This window comes from Cryptomeria japonica, chromosome 2 (genome assembly GCF_030272615.1).
Source record: "Cryptomeria japonica chromosome 2, Sugi_1.0, whole genome shotgun sequence".
Classification (NCBI taxonomy): domain Eukaryota; kingdom Viridiplantae; phylum Streptophyta; class Pinopsida; order Cupressales; family Cupressaceae; genus Cryptomeria; species Cryptomeria japonica.
In genome coordinates this window covers 100,681,713-100,704,981 of record NC_081406.1, presented here as the reverse complement: position 1 = coordinate 100,704,981, position 23,269 = coordinate 100,681,713, and the positions used below count along the sequence as shown (strand labels likewise).

The 23,269-nt window shown below is 40.3% G+C and overlaps 1 protein-coding gene across 1 annotated transcript in view; it reads left to right on the top strand.

The window, feature by feature from the left end:
* LOC131054299 (uncharacterized) overlaps positions 1–23,269 on the top strand; it is a 191,498-nt gene that overhangs the window by 44,803 nt on the left and 123,426 nt on the right. The window contains exon 2 of the mRNA XM_057988773.2: positions 3,472–3,501. Within this exon, the coding sequence (XP_057844756.2) occupies positions 3,472–3,501 (30 nt within the window). The remainder of the gene's footprint in view (positions 1–3,471; positions 3,502–23,269) is intronic.

Here is a 23,269-nt window from a genome sequence, read left to right as displayed (position 1 = left end):
GATTTGAAATAGAAACAGTGTGCAGAATCATGTGTGATTGTGTTTGTTCTACAAAAGCACAGATTTTGGGTTGGTGATGTTTAGTAATTACCACACGTTCTCTATTTGGCGACAGGTTAACAAGATTTCACCTACAGCAGTTCGTTGAATCCATGTGGAGTGTGTCGATTTTTGAAGTTGTTGTAGCTTGTGTGGAATAAGTGATGTTGTTCGTGTAATTTTGAAAAAAGCAGTATACAGCTGTGTGCTTGAAGTTTTAAAAAATGAAGCGCGTTCAATTGTTAAATTGAGCTCTGTCAGCATTATCAAAGATCTTCAAGTATTTCAAATGAATACCCTCTCAAGTATCATTTTGGTCAGTTGAGAAGTATGTGGAGTAAAGTGTGAGAATACAAAAATGAGTTACTGAACCAGAATAGCTCTTATATCGTATAGTTTTTCAGACTGTTGTAAAGTGTTTTTGTGTGGCAGAATTTAAAACTGAAAAATATCATGCTGAAGTTGTTCTGAGATTAAAGAGTTTTATACATCGCAGTATAAAACAGTGTTTTTAATTTGTTCTCTTTTTAAAAATTTATATTTTGAGAAGGTTGAATTCAGCCTTTCTAAAAGAAGTTGATGTTTTCAGAAGTTGGTGCTTCTTTTGTAATAGAGGTTGGAGCCTCAGACAGTCAGAGTGGATGCTCTGTTTTGTAATCAGGTTGTTGCCCATTCATTTGCAGTTCAGTAAACCGTGGTTTTTTTACTCGAAAGGGTTTTCCACGTGATAAAAATTGTCTCTGTCTCTGTGGTTTTATTTTTTAGTATTTGGAAATTAAGTCTTTATATTCTAAAGTACTTTCACCCGCCCGCCCCCCCGGCTCTCAGTACTTTCTGTTCACTTTTTCATTCCGCATGTTTTAGGATGGTTGAGGCCCTTTCAAATTCGGTTGATGATTGCCATTTCTCCTCGCACTCCTTTATTTAGGGATTTTTTAGAGGTCGGAAAGAAAACTAAGGGACAAAATAACAAACTGTTTCAATGTTGATTCCACATTGACTTAGATTCTATCTCAAATTAGCTCTATATTTGAGAAATTTAGTAATTTCCTGAGTTTCTCTAGGGTACAACAATTTTTTGAGACGTTTTTTGCCATCTTTTTTTGCTTTTTAACATGATTTGAATGCAATTTAAATGCAAAAAATTGTTGAAAATTTTGTCTCAACAATTTTTTCGTCAATTGGGATTTTTTCGGGGAATAAATCGGCTGACTCCAGGATTCGGGATTAATCGGGTATGATCGTGATTCTTTGGTATAAACACTCTATCACCGATATCCTTAATATAGTTGTAACCTCAATGTTATGGTGAATTTGTTCATTTGTGGTGAACATTTTATAGAAATACTACATTTTATGTTGTTCAAATCAAGAATTCCAGTTTTTGGCATTTTATCAAACAATTGTTGAAATACATATTGGGTATTGAGCAAAACTGAATATTTCATAAAATTCCTAGAAATGGCCACTATAGTGGTATTAGAGCATTTATGTGTAGTTATGGTATTTGCAAAAATTTAGAAATACCCTTGTCCGGGATATTACAGCCACACTTGCTTCTTGATCTGTGAATCTCAGATCACAAGGTGAAGACCCAAAATTAGCTTTGAAAGGAGGAGGGCTTGCTTCGGATCCCTTGAGTTGTAGTGAGGGAGGTAAGATCTCATAATGCAAAAACATCTTGGAAGTTGCTTGGAGAAGACCATATTGCAACATTATGTTTCCAGTAGAGAAAGTGATATCATTGCCTATGGAGATTTGGGAATGCCATAATTTAGGTGTTCAAGGATGTGATCACTATGAGAAAGGAAAGCCACAAAGCACCATCTTACAATTTCAAATTACATTCCATTTGTTTACTTGGTAGCTGCAATTTGTCACATTATAAGTATAACTGGGATTCAAAGACTGAAGTCTCATTAACATGAATGCCCATTGCAATAAAATTCCTACAACTCATTAGCCATCAGTGTGGCTATTTTACGTCAGCTCTTATGTTTATGATGGGGCATAATGACATTGCTTGACTAATAGGATTCCACATAGAAGCGAGGAATAAGCTTGTACATATAGTAAAGCAATCATGCCTTGGCTTGGTTTGACTATGATTTGGAAGCTACTTATTCTTAGAGATTGGGGGCATTGGGGAGAAGCTAATTATGTTATGCCATAGGTGAATCACTGCTGACCATGAAATTTAATGAACATCAATGGTGTTTGCCTTTGGAGTGTACCTTTATGGAAGGTTTATCAGGCTTATAATCTTTTCTATTACTTTCATTCGGGGAGGAACCACAATCCATAATTTAAGGGCTACAATAATTCATAATTCATTGTTTTTATTGTTATTTTTTTTGTGTGATGTTTTTGACATTGATGTGGTCACTCCAATAATTTCCCTTTGTCTTCGCTGTTCCATTTAGACTGCCCTTTGTGAATGCTATTTCCTGAGTGCATCTTTTTTGACATATTCATATATCTACTAAGATTATCCTTGAACAATATCCTGGATACTTTTCAATCTAAGACTTTTCACTTCAATGGCTAGAATGGTGTTCTATTAATCAAGTATCTCTTGTGTTCTTCATAAGCAGATACTTGTATATGGGTAAGTTGGTACAACTAGAAAATGCATACTATTTATATCCTGGATATTTTTAGATATTGTTTACGTGATACTAATTTTCTACACTTTCCAAAAGGTATCAAAAACGTGATAGCCTACATAAACTGAGAGTATGCCTTGGGATATGCAAGCCATTGTGATGATAATTGATTGCATTGGAAATAAAAACAACGATTTACCTTCAATTTTGTAATATAGAGTAGTGATCAATTATTCACAGAAATGAAAAAAATTCAGATATCAGGTTTACATTGTTTTTAGTTTTTATTGAAATTTTTTATATGCACAGCTTGATCCCTTAACTTTATAACAAGATGTTTCAAACACTATTAAGCATAGCTAATTAATGTGAGTACGATGTAAGTCTGGAAATTTTGAGTGAAATTATGCACACTTGATTGACTATGGCTATCATGCACATAAGTCTAGATGTATTTATAAAGTAGAGAATAAGCCAGGTCATTTACTGTCCGTTTACATTATCCTTTCTTCATCAACAATCTCCATTATTGTCAATTATATTTGAAATGCATGCCAGCTCAATCTTTAGAAATCAAGGTTATTTTCCATTTGTTATTAGTATATCACAAATTACACCTACTTTCCAGAAATAGAAGTTGCATTTTTAGTTTCTATGCAGCATATAAATTCTTCTCTATAAACTTATTTTGTTAAGCTTTCCTTTTGCAAGTTATCAGTTGTAAGAATTCTATACTTAGTTTATTTATCGCTGCATGTATCTTTTTAGACTTGCAATTTTTTATTGACAAAACAGAATTGTCTAAGAATTCACGCTTGTTTTGTAGGGACAAAGTATTGGAGCAACAAAAAATATTGTATCCTTTTGATGTACACACATTTATAGTGAATCAATACTAATCTTAAGATGGATACATCTATGATTTTTTGTAGTGATAATTCGATTCATAATGAGAGGTTCCTCTTTTACATGGATGAAGTTTTGAAAATTTAAAAAATGCATGTGGATAATTTGTTGTGGACGATTGCTAGGTTGTCTTATAGAAAGAACTTAAGCCATTATTACTTGAAACAAATACCTTGTTCAACCTCTAATATTAGCTGTATCATACTTGTAAGTGAAATGATCAAATCATTGTTTTGAGAGAGAACTTTTTTTCTTTGAGATTGCTTTTCTCCATTTGATTTATTTGAAGTTATGAGTCCTGTTGTGACCTTTTCACACATCACCCCATTGCAAATGGGGACCATCTACATTTTTGTCCACTTGGTCTTTTTCTTTTGAGTTTTCGGTAGTCTAGTAGTGATTTCCTAAAGTTTCTAGTGTTTGGATGGATATTGATGATCTATGCTAAGTTTGGAAGTGAGAGTCGTCTGCTTTTAGGATTTCTTTCCTGCAAACTCGGAGAGAAGAAGTTTATGATCAAAAGGGTTCAAGAGCATAGTAAAATCTGACTAAGTGTGAAAAAGAAAAATCTTTCAAATGGCATACTAGTGAAGTTTCTTGAGTGCTTTTCATGAACTTACTATTTTTAGTAAGTTTCACCTTGTCCTCGATTGGCCTAATTTTGAGTTTGAACAAACTTACTATTTTTTGTAGTGTCTACTTTTAGTAAGTTTCATTGTGTTGTGACCATTTTGCAACATCACCCCATCAAAATGGGGACCCCCTCTTTTCTTTGAGTCCTAGTGCCTTTTAGCTTATTATCTCTCTTGTAGTTTGAGTGGGTGGGGTGAGAGTGGTTGTCAATCAGATTGAGCAGAAGCTTATGGTGGCAAAATGTTGAAGAAGAGAAACCAAATTGAGCAAAGAGAGAAGGAAGTTTGATGAAGGAGTTCCTTAAGCAAAGCCTAGTTAACCATGCAAAGGTTTCCTTCATCATCCAAGTGACCTAATCTTGTTTCAGTGAGAGGTGACATCTGGGAGCAAAATTTGACTAAGTATGCTAAAATTTCCTTTGCTCCAGTCTTGGAACGAATTGTGCTTCCATTGCTTCCCTTTTGTAATGACCCTTACTATAAAGGCCACTAATATACCCCAAATCTGAACTGAGACAATTTGTCAAACACTTGGCATGCACTGAATTGTTTTGTTTGTGATGTAGTGTTTCAATATGATAGTTGTTTTGAGCATCAAGTACAATTGAGATAACAATACCAATATTGAAATGTAACACAATAAACAATAATGAAACTCTAAATATTCATGCAAGGACTTCAATGCTAATATATCATGAATTTCCCAAATTCTGATTGCATTGTTCAGTAGACTAATTTTCTAAAAATGTATGACTGTTACAAACTCTTACACATGAGCACTGAATTTATGACAAGAGAATGTATAAACTATCACACATGAACAATGACCTTGCAATGCACCTTCTCTACTATATCAATCCAACCACAAGATAGCAATGTCTGATTACAATGGACTGTTTTCATATATGACTGTTACAACTGTGCACTTCTATCATAAAAATTGACAACAAAAACCATGCAATGGAACCTGGAAATCGCTCCTTGAACTCTGATTATGAAATGCTGATGAAAGGAGGACTGGACTGTCCCAAGAATGCCCTGCTGTCACTACCGTACTGTCCCTGCTGCAGGCCGTACCTGGGTCGTACTGTGCGGCTGCAGTACCAAATTTTGAGCTGAATTCAAAACCCTTATTCACCAAATACAAGCCCTCAAATCAACCTTCAATTGAAATCCAACATGAAATGGCTGAGTACCATCTCCAATAACGCAACCCTTCAGAAGATATTTCACTTCCTCAGTTATGCTAATCTAAGGGAGTTATCGTTCCCAAAGATCAATGATATTTGCAGACCTTCAAGCTCCACAAATGCTCAAGTAGATGTACTAGAGAAAATAGACTTCGATGCCAAATGAGAGACCCATGGGGTCTATTTATACACATAATAGAATCTTCTAGAAGCCTCTTAGTCTTTCTAGAAGTATCCATAACTTTCTAGAAGTATCCATAATAGAATCTTCTAGAAGCCTCTTAGTCTTTCTAGAAGTATCCATGACTTTCTAGAAGTATCCATAATAGAATCTTCTAGAAGCCTCATTGCAGTTTTTAGATAAAAAGTTACTTCATAAAATAAAAAGTGTACCTCAATAACATTTTGGCCCCAAATAAAAAGTAATAATAAATATAATGTCTCCAGGAGCATAATGAGCCATCCAATCACCAAATAAACGCCAAAATGACTCTCTCATCACAACCATTTGCCTACGAGAGTCTGGAATAGGCAAATCCACGTAAAGTTTCATGTCATACTAAAGAGGGGACATGACAGTCCGCCCTTCCTGAAATTGCTTGGCCTCAAGCAATCTCAATGCAGGATGCTGCAGAATGGCTTCAGTCTCCCAAGTGACATCCTCAACAGGAAGATCTCTCCACTTCACCAAATACTCCCTGATAACTCTCCTGTGGAGCTGTTTCTCCCTACTATCCAAAATAGACTCTGGCACCAATATCAACTTCCCCTCATCATCCAAGGGTGGTAGCACTGTGGAAGGCACAACATGCTGTCCTAATGCCTTCTTGAGGCGCGACACATGGAACACATTGTGCACCCTGCTATCTGCTGGAAGCTCAAGCTCATAAGCCAACTCTCCTACCCGCCTGATAATCTTGAAAGGCCCATAATAGCGCGGCTTAAGCTTTTCTGACCCACTCTTCTTAAGAGTAGACTGTCTATAGGGATGAAGCATGAGGTAAACCATATCACCAACCTCAAAACTCCTCTCAATCCGCTTCCGATCTGCGTACTGCTTGTACTGATTCTGTGCCCTGGCCATATTATCCTTGAGAGCATCAACAATGTCCTTGCTCTCCTGAAGCAAATCCCCGGCACGTGGAACTCTAACATCAGACATCAGCAAATCAATGAAGTTAGGCGCATCATACCCATATAGAGCTCTGAAAGGTGTCATTTGAATCGACATGTGGAATGTGGTATTGTAACAATACTCACACAAATGAATCCATCTCACCCATGCCCTCTGCTGACCAACCACGTAATTCCTCAAATAACCTTCCACCCACTTGTTCACTATCTCCGTCTGTCCATCCGTCTGTGGGTGATAACTAGTGCTAGGTGTAAGTTCAGTGCCACAAAGTCTGAATACCTCCTGCCAAAAGTGACTCAAAAATCTACTGTCCCTGTCACTCACTATGCTGCGGGGTATCCCATGCAATCTGAAGACCCCTCTGAAGAAGACCTCAGCTACCTGTACTGTTGTGTAAGTAGTAGTGATGGGAAAGAAGTGTGCATACTTCGTCAGTCTATCCACTACTACGTAGATGCAATCATGCCCTTGAGCCTTGGGCAAGCCCGTAATGAAGTCCATAGATATGCATTCCCACTTCTGATCTGGAATGGGAAGTGGCTGTAGGAGCCCAGCTGGAAAGGTGTGCTCTTGTTTGTTCTGCTGACAAACGGGGCACTCACGAACATACTGCAAAACATCTAACTTAAGCCCTTTCCAAGTGAACCGCTCCCGAACCTGTCTATATGTCTTGAAGTACCCGGGGTGACCAACTGTAGGTGAATCATGAAGAGCCCTCAATATAGATTGCTTCACCTTCGATCCTGGGACTAGAAATATCCTGCTCTTGTAGATAATCAAATCATCTAGAAGTGTATACCGGGTATCAATAACTGACCCATCAACTATCCCTGACGCCCATGGGTCTCTAGCATACTCTGCCACTATCATATATCTCCAATCCTCTGATATTTCAATCAATGCACTAAGATGTGGTCTACGTGACAATGCATCCGCTACCACATTCTGAGTCCCTCTCACGTATGATATGTCAAAATCGTAAGCTTGTAGCTTACTCACCCACTTCTGCTGTCTATCGTTGAGATCTCTTTGACTAAGGAAATGCCTCAAACTGTTGTGGTCAGTTTTAATACAAAACTTACCACCCACTAGATACTGTCTAAACTTAGCCAATGCGTGCATGATGGCTAACATCTCCTTGTCATAGATGCTGAAAGATCGCTCTGGACCACGGAGTTTCCTGCTCTCATATGCAATAGGGTGCTTGTCTTGCATCAACACAGCACCTATACCATCGTCGGATGCATCACATTGAAGCTCAAATGGCTTCGAGAAATCAGGCAAGGCTAACACCGAGCATGAGGTCATGATCTCCTTGAACTTGTCAAAGCAAGTCTGTGCCTCCGGTGTCCAATCAAAGGCCCCCTTCTTTAGCAAATCTGTCATAGGGGCTGCATGTCGTGAGTATCCACTAACGAATCTGCGGTAGAAGCCACATAGGCCTAGGAACCCTCTCAACTGTGTCAAGTTCTCAGGAATAGGCCACTCTACTATAGCACGGATCTTATCAGGATCCATCCTTACTCCCTCTGCACTGATAATATGTCCTAAATACAAGAGCTCAGTCATACCCAAATCACACTTGGACTCCTTGGCATACAAGGATTCCTTCTGCAATATGCTTAATACTGTCTCCAGATGCTCAAGATGTTCCTGCCATGATCTGCTGTATACCAAAATGTCATCGAAGAAAACCACTACAAATCTCCTCAACTGATGATGGAAGACCTTATTCATCATAGACTGAAAAGTAGCTGGTGCATTGGTCAACCCAAATGGCATGACCACAAACTCAAAGTGTCCACAATGACATCTAAATGCCGTCTTCTCCACATCCTGCTCTCTAACTTTGATCTGATGATATCCTGATCTCAAATCTATCTTGCTGAAGTAGCATGCCCCATGGAGCTCATCTATTAGATCATCAATCCATGGGATAGGGTATCTATTCTTAATAGTCCTCTTGTTCAACACCCGATAGTCAATGCACATACGTAACGAGCCATCCTTCTTTTTCACCAACACTACTGAAGAAGCAAAAGGAGACTTGCTCGGTCTAATATGCCCCATCTCAAGCAGCTCCTTGATGGTTTTCTCAATCTCATCCTTGCGTCTCTTAGGATGCTTGTATGGTGTGATCATCACGGGTTTAGCACCCTCCTCTAACTCAATGATGTGCTCTATTCCCCTGTCAGGTGGTGCACCAGGTGGAATGTCACTGAACACCCTATCATACCGTTCTCTCAATCTCTGAATGTCAAGGTGATACTTTGCCTTCTGATGCTCCTTCTGTGTAGGCATGAGAGTACACATGGCTGCCCATCCAATCCCATTGTGTCTAACCAACCTCTCCATGCGCCTGAAAGAAATAGTTCTAACATCACTATTTCTGATAGCCCTCAATACATGCTGTCTCCCATCAACCTCAAACTTAATCTCCATGTCTCTGAGTCTGAGAGTGACCTCACCCAATGAATGTAACCAAGTCATCCCCAATACAATGTCTAGGTCACCCATGTTAACTACATGGTAATCCGCTTTGAACTCATAATTGTTCAGGCGTAGAGGCATGTTTCTAATCATCCTGTTACACTTAAGAGTGTAACCATCAGCAACCTGTACTCGGAGACCCTCAAACTCCTTTGTCTCAATGCCACGGCGCTCAACCAATCGTGCATCAATGAAATTGTGCGTAGCACCTGTGTCAACTAGGGTAATCACCTTCTGTCCTGCTAGAACTCCACGCAATCTAAAGGACCCCTCCTGCTGGATACTGGACAAGCGTGCCTGTTGCAAATGTAACTCCAGCTCATCCTTAGGCTCTGTGGCCTCTGCCTCTACCTCCGGCTCTGTGTCACTGTGCTCATCCTCATGTACTGCGCTATTTGAATCTGAGTCCTCATAATATGCCCACATAACTCTATTGGCCTTCCCCTTAGGCTTCAACGGACAGTCATGATCCTTGTCATAAGGACCTTTGCAATAGAAGCATAGCTTCTTCCTGCGTAGGTCATTAAGTGCCTCAGTATCCAACGGTATGGTGGATTTCCCCTTGGTATCAACCTTCCTCCCTTTCTCCTTATCAAACTTCTTATTATCTCTGAAAGAAGTAGAACTCCTAGGGGTGAATTTGCTAGAAGGTGCTGTAAGCTCCATACTGCGAGCTTTCCTCATGGCCTCCTGTAATGTCGATGGTTCAAATGCCTTGATCCAACCCTTGAGGGGTTCAGACAATCCCTCAGTGAATAGTATGACCAACCGTCTTTCTGATACATCCTGTACCATAACTGACAACCGTTGAAACTCACTGATATACATCTCCAAGCTGCCTATCTGTCTCAACTATGCAAGATCACGAAAGAATATCTCAGGATCCTTCCTATCAAAACGCTCCACCAATCTGTCTACAAAATCCTGGTATGAAGTCACCTGGTTGTGCTGTAAAGTAACCATACCATGTGACCACCAGTCATGAGCTGCGCCCTCCAAATGCAAGGTGGCGTATCTGATGGCATCTATCTCCGACATGGGCCTCAATGCTAAGAAGGTATCCAACTTCAATGCTAAGAAGGTATCCAACTTATGCATCCATGCCTGTGCTGTCATCCGTCCACTACCATCAAAGGAAGGTAAAGTGAGCTTGCTAGCAGCTCGCTGCAACTCACTGTCATGGCCTCTAGGTCTCCTGTTCTGCTGAGTACTCCTCATGTGCTCTCTCCTCTAATTCAAGTAACAATCAAAATTAAGTAACTCACGTACATGTGGTGGTAATGCCTGCCACTCTGCAGTAGCAGCTTTAAGATCATCCTGAAACTCATCTTGTACATCGCCCTCTCCTGCCTCCTGAGCCTCTTCTCTAAGGAAAGTAGGATGAGTAGGTCTATCCGCTGTCCAAGACCTGTGCCTAGGAGCACCCTGTGAACCTGCTACACTCCTATTGTCATGATCAGGTGTAACTCTACCCTGCTCCTGAACTCTGGGCTGAACCACTCTCTCCATCATAGTGGTCAAAGCACGCAATGACTGGACTATCTCCTGCTGTCCAGTAGCCATGGTTCTGAAAAAGTCCCTAGCCTCATCATCCTCATTCCTGGGAGCTCTAGGTGGACTCTGTGACTGTCTTTCACCCATGGTAAGAATGTTTCTGTACTCCTGTTCACCCTCTAGTGCTGCTCTTCTGCGTGTGTAGTACCTGTGATGCCCCAATGCTGATGGATGCATAAATGTTTCTTACCCAACAGGATGGCAAGAACACCGCTCTGATACCATTGTAATGACCCTTACTATAAAGGCCACTAATAAACCCCAAATCTGAACTGAGACAATTTGTCAAACACTTGGCATGCACTGAATTGGTTTGTTTGTGATGTAGTGTTTCAATATGATAGTTGTTTTGAGCATCAAGTACAATTGAGATAACAATACCAATATTGAAATGTAACACAATAAACAATAATGAAACTCTAAATATTCATGCAATGACTTCAATGCTAATATATCATGAATTTCCCAAATTCTGATTGCATTGTTCAGTAGACTAATTTTCTAAAAATGTATGACTGTTACAAACTCTTACACATGAGCACTGAATTTATGACAAGAGAATGTATAAACTATCACACATGAACAATGACCTTGCAATGCACCTTCTCTACTATATCAATCCAACTACAAGATAGCAATGTCTGATTACAATGGATTGTTTTCATATATGACTGTTACAACTGTGCACTTCTATCATAAAAATTGACAACAAAAACCATGCAATGGAACCTGGAAATCGCTCCTTGAACTCTGACTATGAAATGCTGATGAAAGGAGGACTGGACTGTCCCAAGAATGCCCTGCTGTCACTACCGTACTGTCCCTGCTGCAGGCCGTACTTGGGTCATACTGTGCGGCTGCAGTACCAAATTTTGAGCTGAATTCAAAACCCTTATTCACCAAATACAAGCCCTCAAATCAGCCTTCAATTGAAATCCAACATGAAATGGCTGAGTACCATCTCCAATAACGCAACCCTTCAGAAGATATTTCACTTCCTCAGTTATGCTAATCTAAGGGAGTTATCGTTCCCAAAGATCAATGATATTTGCAGACCTTCAAGCTCCACAAATGCTCAAGTAGATGTACTAGAGAAAATAGACTTTGATGCCGAATGAGAGACCCATGGGGTCTATTTATACACATAATAGAATCTTCTAGAAGCCTCTTAGTCTTTCTAGAAGTATCCATAACTTTCTAGAAGTATCCATAATAGAATCTTCTAGAAGCCTCTTAGTCTTTCTAGAAGTATCCATGACTTTCTAGAAGTATCCATAATAGAATCTTCTAGAAGCCTCATTGCAGTTTTTAGATAAAAAGTTACTTCATAAAATAAAAAGTGTACCTCAATAACATTTTGGCCCCAAATAAAAAGTAATAATAAATATAATGTCTCCAGGAGCATAATGAGCCATCCAATCACCAAATAAACGCCAAAATGACTCTCTCATCACAGCCATCTGCCTACGAGAGTCTGGAATAGGCAAATCCACGTAAAGTGTCATGTCATACTAAAGAGGGGACATGACACCTTTAGGAGCGAAATCCCTCTCCAGACCTTCCAAATCACCTCTAATCATCATGTCATGTCTTATTTTGAGCAAGGAATGCACTGCAAGATCAATAACCTTGAGTTGAGCTAGATGTGGAGGTCTCTTCCTTTGCTCCTTATTTGGAGCGAAATCTTCTTCCATTGCCCTCATATTGGATCAATGTGAACTTCTTGAGCATATTGGAGGGTGATGAACTAATATAGTGTCTTCACAATCTCTTTAATCATTCAAATTCATCAAGTTCATCAAGATTTTGACTAAGAAACGAAGGAGAGATGGGAGATTAGAGTCACTTCCATTGCTCCTCTCCAGCAGCGAAACACTTCCATTGCTCTCCTTTGGGAGCAAATTTCTCTTCTATTGCCCTTGGTTAGGAGCGAAATCCTCTCTAAAGTATTCATTGAGGGCTTTTGATAACCTTTTGTGCATGAAAACCAAAACCCTAAGGTATGGGTTGATAAAGGGGCGAACTTGAGGTCATTTCCCTTGCTCAAGGTTTAGAGCAAAAAACACTTCCTTTGCTCTCTTCCAGGAGCAAAATATGCTTCCTTTGCTCTCCCTTGAGAGAGAATTTGCTTCTAAGGCCCCACATGAGTGTAATTCAATGCATTCGAGTTGATGGAATGAAAGAAACGGGTAAAAAAGGAGTTAAGTTTCAAAGTTGAATTCATTTCCATTGCTCCTCATTTGGAGTGAAATTTACTTCCATTGCTTCTTAGTGGGAGCGAATTTCACTTCCATTGCCCTAGTTTAGGAGCAAAATTCCTTCTAAGGACTTTCTTGAGGTCAATTTGACATATTTTCATGCATGAATGGATAAAAAACTTAAGGTTTCAGTTGATGAATGAAAGTAGGATGATGAAATTTGGTGCAGGGGCACCTCATGATTAAGAGAATCAGGGTAACGAAGGCCTAAAGGTCACACATGGGAATATGACCTTTCAATCTATGTAATAGGATAGTTTTGTTTGTTTGATTTTTGTAGTAAACCCCACTTTGTTACCCAATGACATGGATTTGGCAAGTTGATAAGCCACCATGGGCATATGGGCCTAGGGGTATTTAGTTGAGTATTTTCTAGGTGTTTATGTTTTGGAGATGTCTTAGGAAGGTTTAAGACATGTTGAAACAACTCTAGGTCTGTGGACTTAACATGTGTCAAAGTTGCTCAAACATGACAACTTTTGATGACAACTTTTGGTTACAAAGAGCAACTTCCTTCCAACGGTCACCCTAGTTCAAAAGGTGGTTGATAACCGTTGAGTAAGGTATAAAATGTCATTCCCAATCATCATTAAGGATAGAGAAGAGTTTTGTAAACAATTGGCATCATTGAAGCAATAAAATTTTGAGAATTTCTTGCAATTTTGCTGTTCTGATCGGGGTACCGTACTGTACGATCATTTTGTAATTAGGAAACTAGTGGGATGTATTAGAGTGGCCAATCACCTTTCATATGCACAAGTTTGAGGTCTTAATTTGCCAGGACAAGGGAGAAACCGATCATTTTTTGGAAGGGGTCTAGATTTGACAGTTTTACCTAGGATTTCTATTGTGCCTTGCACACACTCCTTGTCGCCGACATGGTCCCCCTCTTTGGTTTTCAGCCTTCGTCCTATTGAGTTTTGAATTTTGATTTTTGTTCACCGTCCCTTTTGTTACGATCTAGGAAGTGGTGAAGTAATAAAATTTGTGGTCGTTAAAAGTGAGGGCGTGTTTGGATTTTAAGTCGCATGGCCTAGGAGTTCTGCGTGGAGAGTTTCGCATTTTGAATACCCAATATCAATCCAAGGGAAACCTAGTTTTAAAGCCTGAGAGTCTGCTAGGTAGGTAAGAGTGTCAATTCTAGAACCTTGCAAAATTCCTCAGGAGCTCGATTTTCGCCAAACCAAGGTAAAACGTCTAAGTGTGAACTTTTCAAAACTTTGCAAAAGACCCAAGTCGCCCGAAGTTCGCCGAGCAAAGGGGACATCAAAACTTAAAAGAGTTTTCAAAAGTGCCCTTTGGGTCGATTTTTGGGAACCAAAGGTAAAACGTCAAAACTTAAAAGCTTGCAAAACACCCATTTAGGCTGATTTTTCGGGAAACTAAGTGAAAGCGTTAAAGTTATAAAACCTTGCAAAATCACTAAAACAGGGTAAAGTGAAAGTTATAAAACTTTTCAAAAGTGCCATTTAGGCCGATTTTCGGGAACTAAAGGTAAAAACGCAAAACTAAAAAAGCTTGCAAAATCAATCCATATCAATCCAAGGGAAACCTAGTTTTAAAGCCTGAGAGTCTGCTAGGTAGGCAAGAGTGTCAATTCTAGAACCTTGCAAAATTTCTCAGGAGCTCGATTTTCGCCAAACCAAGGTAAAACGTCTAAGTGTGAACTTTTCAAAACTTTGCAAAAGACCCAAGTCGCCCGAAGTTCGCCGAGCAAAGGGGACATCAAAACTTAAAAGAGTTTTCAAAAGTGCCCTTTGGGTCGATTTTCGGGAACCAAAGGTAAAACGTCAAAACTTAAAAGCTTGCAAAACACCCATTTAGGCCGATTTTTCGGGAAACTAAGTGAAAGCGTTAAAGTTATAAAACCTTGCAAAATCGCTAAAAGAGGGTAAAGTGAAAGTTATAAAACTTTTCAAAAGTGCCATTTAGGCCGATTTTCGGGAACTAAAGGTAAAAACGCAAAACTAAAAAAGCTTGCAAAATTCCCTTTTGGGCCGATTTTCGAGGGCCCAAGGTAAGTGCTAAAGTTATAAAAACTTTTCAAAAGTGCGATTTAGGCCGAAGTTCGCCTAACCCAGTAAAAGCGTCAGAATGGTAAAAGTTTACAAAAGGGCCTTTTAGGCCAAATTTCGCAAGAAGTGCGAAGGGATAAAAGCATTAAGTTTTATAAGTTTTCAAAATCACCTTGTGAGCCGAATTTCGCAAGAAGTGCGAATTTCGGGAGCCAAATAAAGCACCTAAGTTTCAAAAAACTCGCAAAACCACTATTTGGCCGAATTTCTCCTGAAGGTAAAGCATGAAGTAAAAGGAAAGCTTTTTGAAAGTCCCTTATCGGCCGAAAATGCAAATCGCGTGAGAGGTGTTTTCATCAAAGTTGTCTCCTACCCCGGAAAACACAAGTAATGTGATGGGCATTGAAAATCGTTGAGTTTGCAAAAGGTTGTGTGAACCCGAAATTGGGCAAACAGAGTATCGCCCAGCATCCCAAAATCGCTGAACTAGGTTAAATCGAAAAGCAAAAAAGAGGGTGTTTTTTAAGAGTTTGAAAACTCTCTTTTATCCCAAAAATTGCCAAAAAGGAGGTGGAAATCGCGAAGTATAAGGGGGCGTTAAACTTGAAGGTATTTGCATTCCAGCCCTTTCATCTCGAAATTAGGAGAATCGCGGTTTTTCCCTAGGGCGTCTTTCTTTACAAGCTTGCAAAGAGTGCTCCCAAGCCGAAAATCGGTAAGTATAGTCCGGTATCGCGAAAGCATAAGTTAGGAAGAGTGGAAAGGAAAGGCATTTTTTGAAGTTTTCAAAAAGACCTTGTAGGCCGAATTTGCACAAAGCTTTCCTAAACCCGAAGTTTGGAGAGATCATAGGTAAAACACCTTGTGAACCAGGTATGACTCATTTTGTCTCCTTTAAAATCATTTAAATAAATGCAAGACTAGTCACTATGCTTAAGCGGTTAATCAAGAATTAATTAGGTGAAATTTTGTGGATTACATTTTTCTTTTGAAAGGTACCGAGCAAAGCGTTAAACATAGTGTAAAGGCCAAGCGAAAATTCAGACTTAGAAAATTTTGAACATTAAAAAAAAACCGAACTTAAGACTTCGAGTGCAAAATTGGCAATCATTGAACACACGAGCCTTGAACTGCAGCCGAGTAGCAAATTTTAAACAAAGAACTTAATAGCATTTCACTTCCAAATTAATCGGGCTCTTTTGCTGGAGCATCCTACTTTCTTCTTCAAATTTCAGTTTTCCCGTTGATCCTTATGTCCTAACATCATCCTCCATTTTGACTAACCTGTTTGTTTCCTTCATCTCGTCTCGTAATCCGCATCTGGTTGTGCAGGATAAATGCCTAAATCTGCCCTCAGAATCCTCAAAGACGCCTAGTGCAACCGAACATTTCGAGTCTCTAAATCTGACATTCCCCGTAAAGGCGAGAAGATGAAGTACTAGTACCAAAGAGGAGTGAGGGAGTCAAAAGTCCAGAGCATATGGGAAAACATAGGTGATACTGATCTGGGTCACATAGACATTCAGGACTTCAGAGACCAGGTATATTCTCCTAATGCCTATGGCAAGCCCAGGCGGATGATGGAAAGTGGTATCGCTTAGACGGCAGGTTTCCCTCCATCCGTGCAAAATTATGAGCTAGTAGTTGAGGCTGCCCAACATTATCAGCCAGAGACCAGGCTAGTTGTTCTAGAAAATATGGTGCTAGCTGATTTCACACCTGAGGCCATTGGGGATGCATTTGACATCCCATTTCCAGATAATCCCATTGCTACAACCATAGATGAAGCCCAAGTTGCTTATGACATGAATCCTGCTAAATGCAGGACATTGATAAACGAAGAATAGTATAAGGAGGGAAGGCCTTCGAGTATTAGAATCAGTAAAAAGACCCCCAGAAGTGACTTTCATAACAAGCATGGTGATATGGTCACCTTACTCAACCGGGTTATGGGACTCCCTCTGTCTAACTTTTTTGAAGAGTGGATGTTCTACTTTACGGAACAGGTCTTTGCTAGAAAATCCAAGTTCAACTGGGCTCAGATCATCAGTGATAATACCATACACAGCTGGTTGAACTTGAAGAAAAGAAGTACTTCACGATGACCTCCTACTTGGTTTATATGTTCGCACGACACCAGCCACTGACAGGATTAATCAAGAAGGGTGAAATCGGGAACGGGCCCAATCAGGTAAAGGTGTACCACTGCTATCCTCAACTACATTACTATGACATAGCCCAGAGGGAAAAGAACAATGCTGCTTATGCGATTGGTCAATATGAGCGTGTCAATGATGCCTTTACAATGCGCCTAGTCAGGTTGATGCAGGGGGGATTGCACATAAGCCTCTTAGAGCAGGCTACCATTTTGGTACAAAAGTATGGCGCTTGGTTTATTCAATTCCCTAGGTTCACCTATATCAGGATAGCCGGCTTCGAGGGAGGTCCGTTCCGACTTCCACACTATCCCATAGATAAAGTAGTCCTTATGGAAGTTGCAAGGCAGGCGCATCCAGCGGGCAGCTTACTCAGAGATAAGAAGCAGTCCGGATTCACCTTCCCTATGGTTTTAGGTGCCCTCGATGTCCATTTCAAGAATTCAGTACAAGCTGATGAGTCACTTGCTGAATTAACATCTTATGGCCTGCAGGAACATTTCCCAAGGAAATATTTTGATCATGACAATTTGGCAAAAAGAGCCTATGGCAGGCGCTACAGAGCACAGGCATCGATTGAGGACTATTGGAGAAATTGTTCTGATGACTATGAGGTCTGACGATGTGAATATTCAAGGCTAAGTGTGCAATAGATGCGGCTTTATGAATACCGTTGGGTCCCAGATCAGGTGACGGATTTGGGCAATTGCTTGCAGGTCCAAGAGTTTGAGGCAGTAAAGTACCTCTTGCCGGGCATTGATTGGTCTCAGGATCTGATTACTGATTTTGAGGCAGTTATGGCAGCCCCAGGAAGGTATACCGATCACTGGTTATCCCAGTAGATTGAGAGACTAACCCATGAAGGAATCCAATTTACATACCATATGATGGGTAGTCTCGATTCCCAGTCTTCGGAAGATGAGGGAACCTCAAGTGCACCGAAGGAAGAGGTTGAGAAACACGGAAAGAAGAGGAAGAAAGCCAGAGCTAATAGAGGGAATCGGGCATCAAAAAGAACTTGAAGGGAAAAGATCCCTATTAGAAGGCCTGAGGTCAGTTCGTCCTCCAAGGACCCCAGTTTCGAGGATGACGTAGTCAAGCTTGACTACATACTTGCTCCACCCTCCCAGAGCGATGTTGATGCAATCAGGGCTAATAATCCTCTAGCACAAGGTGAGCCATATGCAAAGGTCAGGATCATTGGTTCTGGTGAACCTGGAAATCAAGCTAGGGAAGGAGAAATTCCGCCTAATCAAGAGGTTGATATGCATGAACTCACCCAGGGGAGTTGGCATGAATTACAACTGAATAGTGCCGACAAAGATGACACCACCGTCGAAGGAGAACGAAAGGTGGATGAGACCTACGAGCCCGATAGAATTGAAGAGCAACCATCACATGGGGATACCCGACAGTTGTTCAATGAGGTAGGGGAGAACTCAGCTATAAGTAAAGGGCTGGATACTGCATCTGTTCCTTCTATGACAAATCAATTGCAGATAGGCAGTGAGCCAGCTGAAACCTCTAAGGAGCAGAGTGGGAATTTGGCCATAACATCCGGGCAAGCCATCCCTCAAGATTGGCTAGTTGCTCATGCACAGCGGAAAGCAACCGTCAAGCTGCCTATCAACTTGGAGGATATCTTCTCTCGCATATGGGAAACAAAGTCCAAAGGAAAGAAAAAGCCCAAGACCTACTCCCGGATCACCAAGGATGAGCAGAGGAACCGCACCATCCATATCGCTACCCCGCCTATCGATATGCCAGCAGATCAAATTGCATTAGGCGATTATAGCATTGCAACCATCCCGATAGGGCGAGCCACCAAAGAACAAGAAAGGGAAGAGTTCAAGGATTCCGTGCAGAATATGCTTAGGCATCTCGACGAAATGATTGCTGAGAGAAACATGTACCGAGTTCGTGCTGAGCAGGCTGAGGGATATATCGATCACCTGCTGAGACCACTACAACATGACCCTGAATCCTATGTTCCCCCATTGGCATTGGCACAAAGGACTACAACAGAGTTTGAAGGAGTACGTGATATCGCCAAAGCTGTCAAGGAATGGATTCGGGACATCAAAGAAAAAGGAGAGCGGATCATTGAAGATGTAAAGGAAATGGCCCACCATCGAGAGACCATTCTTGTCAAATTGTTCGAGGTAAAGAGGGAATGTCTCAGGGTTCATGAGGTGGTTGGTACAATTCTTTCCCTCATGAGGGCTCTTTTCTGGACCCACACACAGATTCCCACATTGTCTGATATCCTGGATCCTCATGACATCAACATTTTTAAAGAATGGTACGAGACTGCTAATATGAAGAGTGAAACAAAAGACACCATTACCAAAGAGAAAGAGGAATGCGAGGTAATCTTGAAAAACATGAGGGATCATGGTGGAAAGATCCTCCGACCAATGGTCTTTGGCTAGAAGATTAGTCTGTCCGATAAAAAGGTACAACCAGATTGGGAGGATAGATTGAGAATTGATAAAGTCGCATACTCCACGGAGGACCTAGAGTTTGCCAGTGAATTGCATTCAGACATACCAAGTTTTGAGGCTCATCGGTCCGACTAGAAGGATGGGTTAAAGCATGTAGATCGCCACTTGGAGGGTATGCAATATAAAATACACCATCCTCCCATGCCCCAAAGCATGGTGCTGTTCCAGCTATGCATCAGATTTCAAGAATATGTTCGGGCAGAACGTGCAGCAGGTCGGGACCTCTGGAAGGAGTATTTGCACGGCGAGGATGAATTTCTAGAAAAAGGGTCCACAGTAGAAAAGGATAAAGTGCTTTCATAAAGTGCAAATTTCTTTTAAAATCTTAAAAAGCACTTTTTAGGCATAAAGTTTATTTCTAACTGCCAAAACGGTTGTAAATCTCGAGCTCCGTGCATGTGCACTTTCTGGAGCAGCTTTTTGGTAGTTATTAATTACCTTTTTGGGTAGTTATTGTTTCTCCTTTTGTTGTTGTTGATATTTTGCCTCCCATTTATGGGTATGGGCAGCTTTGATGTAGGATGAATCTGTCCGCTTATTTAAGTTTTAATCCTGGCCATTCATCTGTTTTTGGAAGTCTATATAATGGAATTAGTTCCTCTTTGTAAAGAAGAAGTCTAAGATTGTTGTTGAAACTCTAACGAAATTCATGCAGAATTAATGGAAATTAAAGTTGTCTTATTTCTTTGTGAGTGCATGGTCTCCTTCACCATTTAATATTCTTGTTATGTATTTTGCTTTCAGATAGTATTTTTGGGGATAATATTTGATAGAAACCTTGGTGTTCATACCATTAAGGATTGTTTGATTGCCATTCCCCCTGCATGGTTAGTCTGAACCCATTTATGTGCTTAGTTCGGTTGTTAAACATCAAATGAATGGATGTCAAATTCTGTATTTATGTTTAGTAGCATGAAAATCCAACTCCCTTCGAAGATTGCACTAGATTTTACAACATTGTGCTTTATTAGCTGATAATGTTAAATCTGGTTTTTTAAGGTTTCCGTCTATCTTCTTGAATATGCTATCTTAGATAGATTAATTAGATATTTCCTATCTCTTTTCCCTTCCTTTTTTCCTTTTTATCAAAAAGAAACCATACAGTCAAGCTGAAATAGTATCAATCAGAGGCAAAATTAGATGATATAGGACTGTTGAACTTTAGGGAACCCGTTCGAAACTGATTCTGTCTAACCTTAAGTCCCCTTTGTGTTTCCAGCAAAACACATCAAACATTGAGGTAATCCCCATTGATCAAATTAACACAACATTAGGGATTTCCTTATCTCAAGAGAGGATAGGCTTCTTAGTATTTCTATTCTGCGTTGGCCGGATGAAGTCGTAAGTTCCGCGACTTTAGACACGTCAACAGTTTCACAAAGAAATGGCCTCATCTTGCTGATCCTTCATTGGTGACCCACGGATTTGGAGGAGATGCAAGTATGGCCAATGTATTTTAAGATTTTGAAAGCCTTTTGTAGGTTAGGATCGGTTGGAGGCAAGGGTTTGATGCATTAAGGTGGGCAACTCCATGTGGCCACCGTGCAAGTGCAAGCAAATAGGTCTCACATTAGGTGTTAGGGGTCTGATCATTTCCTAAAACTTAGGAATTGGTGGATTTAGCATGCCCTAAGAGGGTTCCTTGTGTTGGTTTGACAAGATAGGGTCTATGCCTACCCTCTCCTTTGTAAAATAGGCCTAATTGGGCTTTTAGGTCTCGTAACCAAGATAGGGTTTGGACTCTTGTGTTCCCAAACTGTCAGAACCCTTGGAATATGCTTTGTAACTCTCTAAAGGGTATCCAAATTTGGAATTAGTTGTTTGGGTTCTTTGGAGAAATAAGGAGTTAATTGTGGAAAACCGGTGTGGCAGGGCTACTAGGATTAGTAGGCCTTATTGTAGCAACTGTCACAAACCATTAGAAGGAACCTAGATTGGTGATTGGAAAGAGTTTTCCTGACCTAGGGGACTTCAAACCAAGCCCTAGATAGGCATTGATGAATTGGGGAGAGGACCATCCCTTGTTGGGCTATAGGGTCCTTAAGAATAACTAGAAGACCTTGAGAAGCACTCGAGGTAAGTGGCCTTGTGAGGAAGCATTTAGGAAAGTAAGGATGTGGGACTTATCAATTTGACCTTTCTATACCCCTAAGGGTCTTTAGATGATTGCTAGAGTCCTTGGTTTGTCCTTGGATTGGGGGCACCTATTCAATACCTACACCAGGGCTGTGCATCAAAATTGAGCTAAGTGTCCAACTTGCAATGACTTCCTTTGCCCCCTAATTGGAGCGATTTTTACTTCCATTTCTCCTCATTAGGAGCGAAAATGCCTTCCTTTGCTTGAGCTTGGGAGCGAAATTGATCTCAAAGCCTTCAGCCTTCTCCAAGGTTGAATTGACTCCTTCACGTGCATAGATAGGAAATTACTTAAACATGGAGTGATGAGGAGCAAATTTGAAGTCATTTCCATTGCCTTCTCCTTGGAGCGAAATTTTGGTTATGGAATAATTTCCATTGCTCTCATTTAGGAGCGAAATATGCTTCCATTGCTTCTTAGGTGGAGCGAAAAGTACTTCCTTTGCCTCATCATGAGAGCGAAAAACCTTTCCTAAGCATTTTGATGACTATTTGAAGCACACCACCTAAGAAAGATGATAAACTTGAGGCATAAGAAGGAAAGTTTGGTGAAATCTAGCTAAGTGAATTGGGGACTTATCACTTCCTTTGCCTAAGGTTAGGAGTGAAAAGTTCTTCCTTTGCTTCCCTTTAGGAGCAAATTTGCTCAATGACAACAGCTAGTAGTTCAAATACATTTGGCACCAAACATAAATTCAAAAAAAGGAAAAAGTTTTAAATGAAGTGGTAAGTCGACCATCTTAAGGTAATAAATTTAATTTTATTTGTCTATTACCAGGTCGGCCTTCAACCTAAAAGACACAGCCTTTCCCTCAAAGTGCATATATAAGGAGACTCAAAACATTCATTTGATCACCAACTCAAAGTGAACTTCTTCTCTAATAGAAAATTCAAGAGCAGAATAGTTGCATTAGCAGCGAATTTAACCATAAGGACAGTGGATTTGATCATGAAGGCCGAGATTCAATCAACAAGAAGCGAATTTAGAAGTGAATTTCATCACAAGAATAACGAATTTGTCCAGAAGTGCAGCGAATATAATCATAAGAAGGGTGAATTTGTTCATACACCTTCAGCAACAGCAGACTCCTTAAACATTGTCAGTCACATTCCTATCATTCAAATCAGAGGTAAGTATGGCATGCAGATTCCGAAAGAGTTAGGTGCAGGTCTGATTTACGTCAAATTTTGATCATTTTTATTAAACCTCATTTATTGCTGCTAATTCATTAGAAAGTTTGAATAAGCATACTAAAAAAATAGTAATCAATAATGCTCAATCCTTCATTTTTTCAGATTTGCTTAGATCATAGGCATTAATCACCATTCTTAGGCTTGAAATCAGTAATTTGCACACTCAACCCTAACTTAGATAATTCTCTTAGGTGAAAAATGGCAGCACCAAAGACTAGTGGAGCTGGTGCACGTCAAACACTCATTAAGGAAGATCAAAAGAGCGAGGTGTTGGAGACCAAGATCACGTCCCATTGGAGCAATATAGGAGATACAAACCTTGGGAAATTTGATCTCAAGAAGTTTGTAAGCTTATTGTACACAAGCAAGCCTACTGCGACAGCAAGAAAGATGATGGATAGTGGAATAGCAGCTGGCTTCGCTCCTGCGGTTCAATGCTACGAGTTTATGGTCG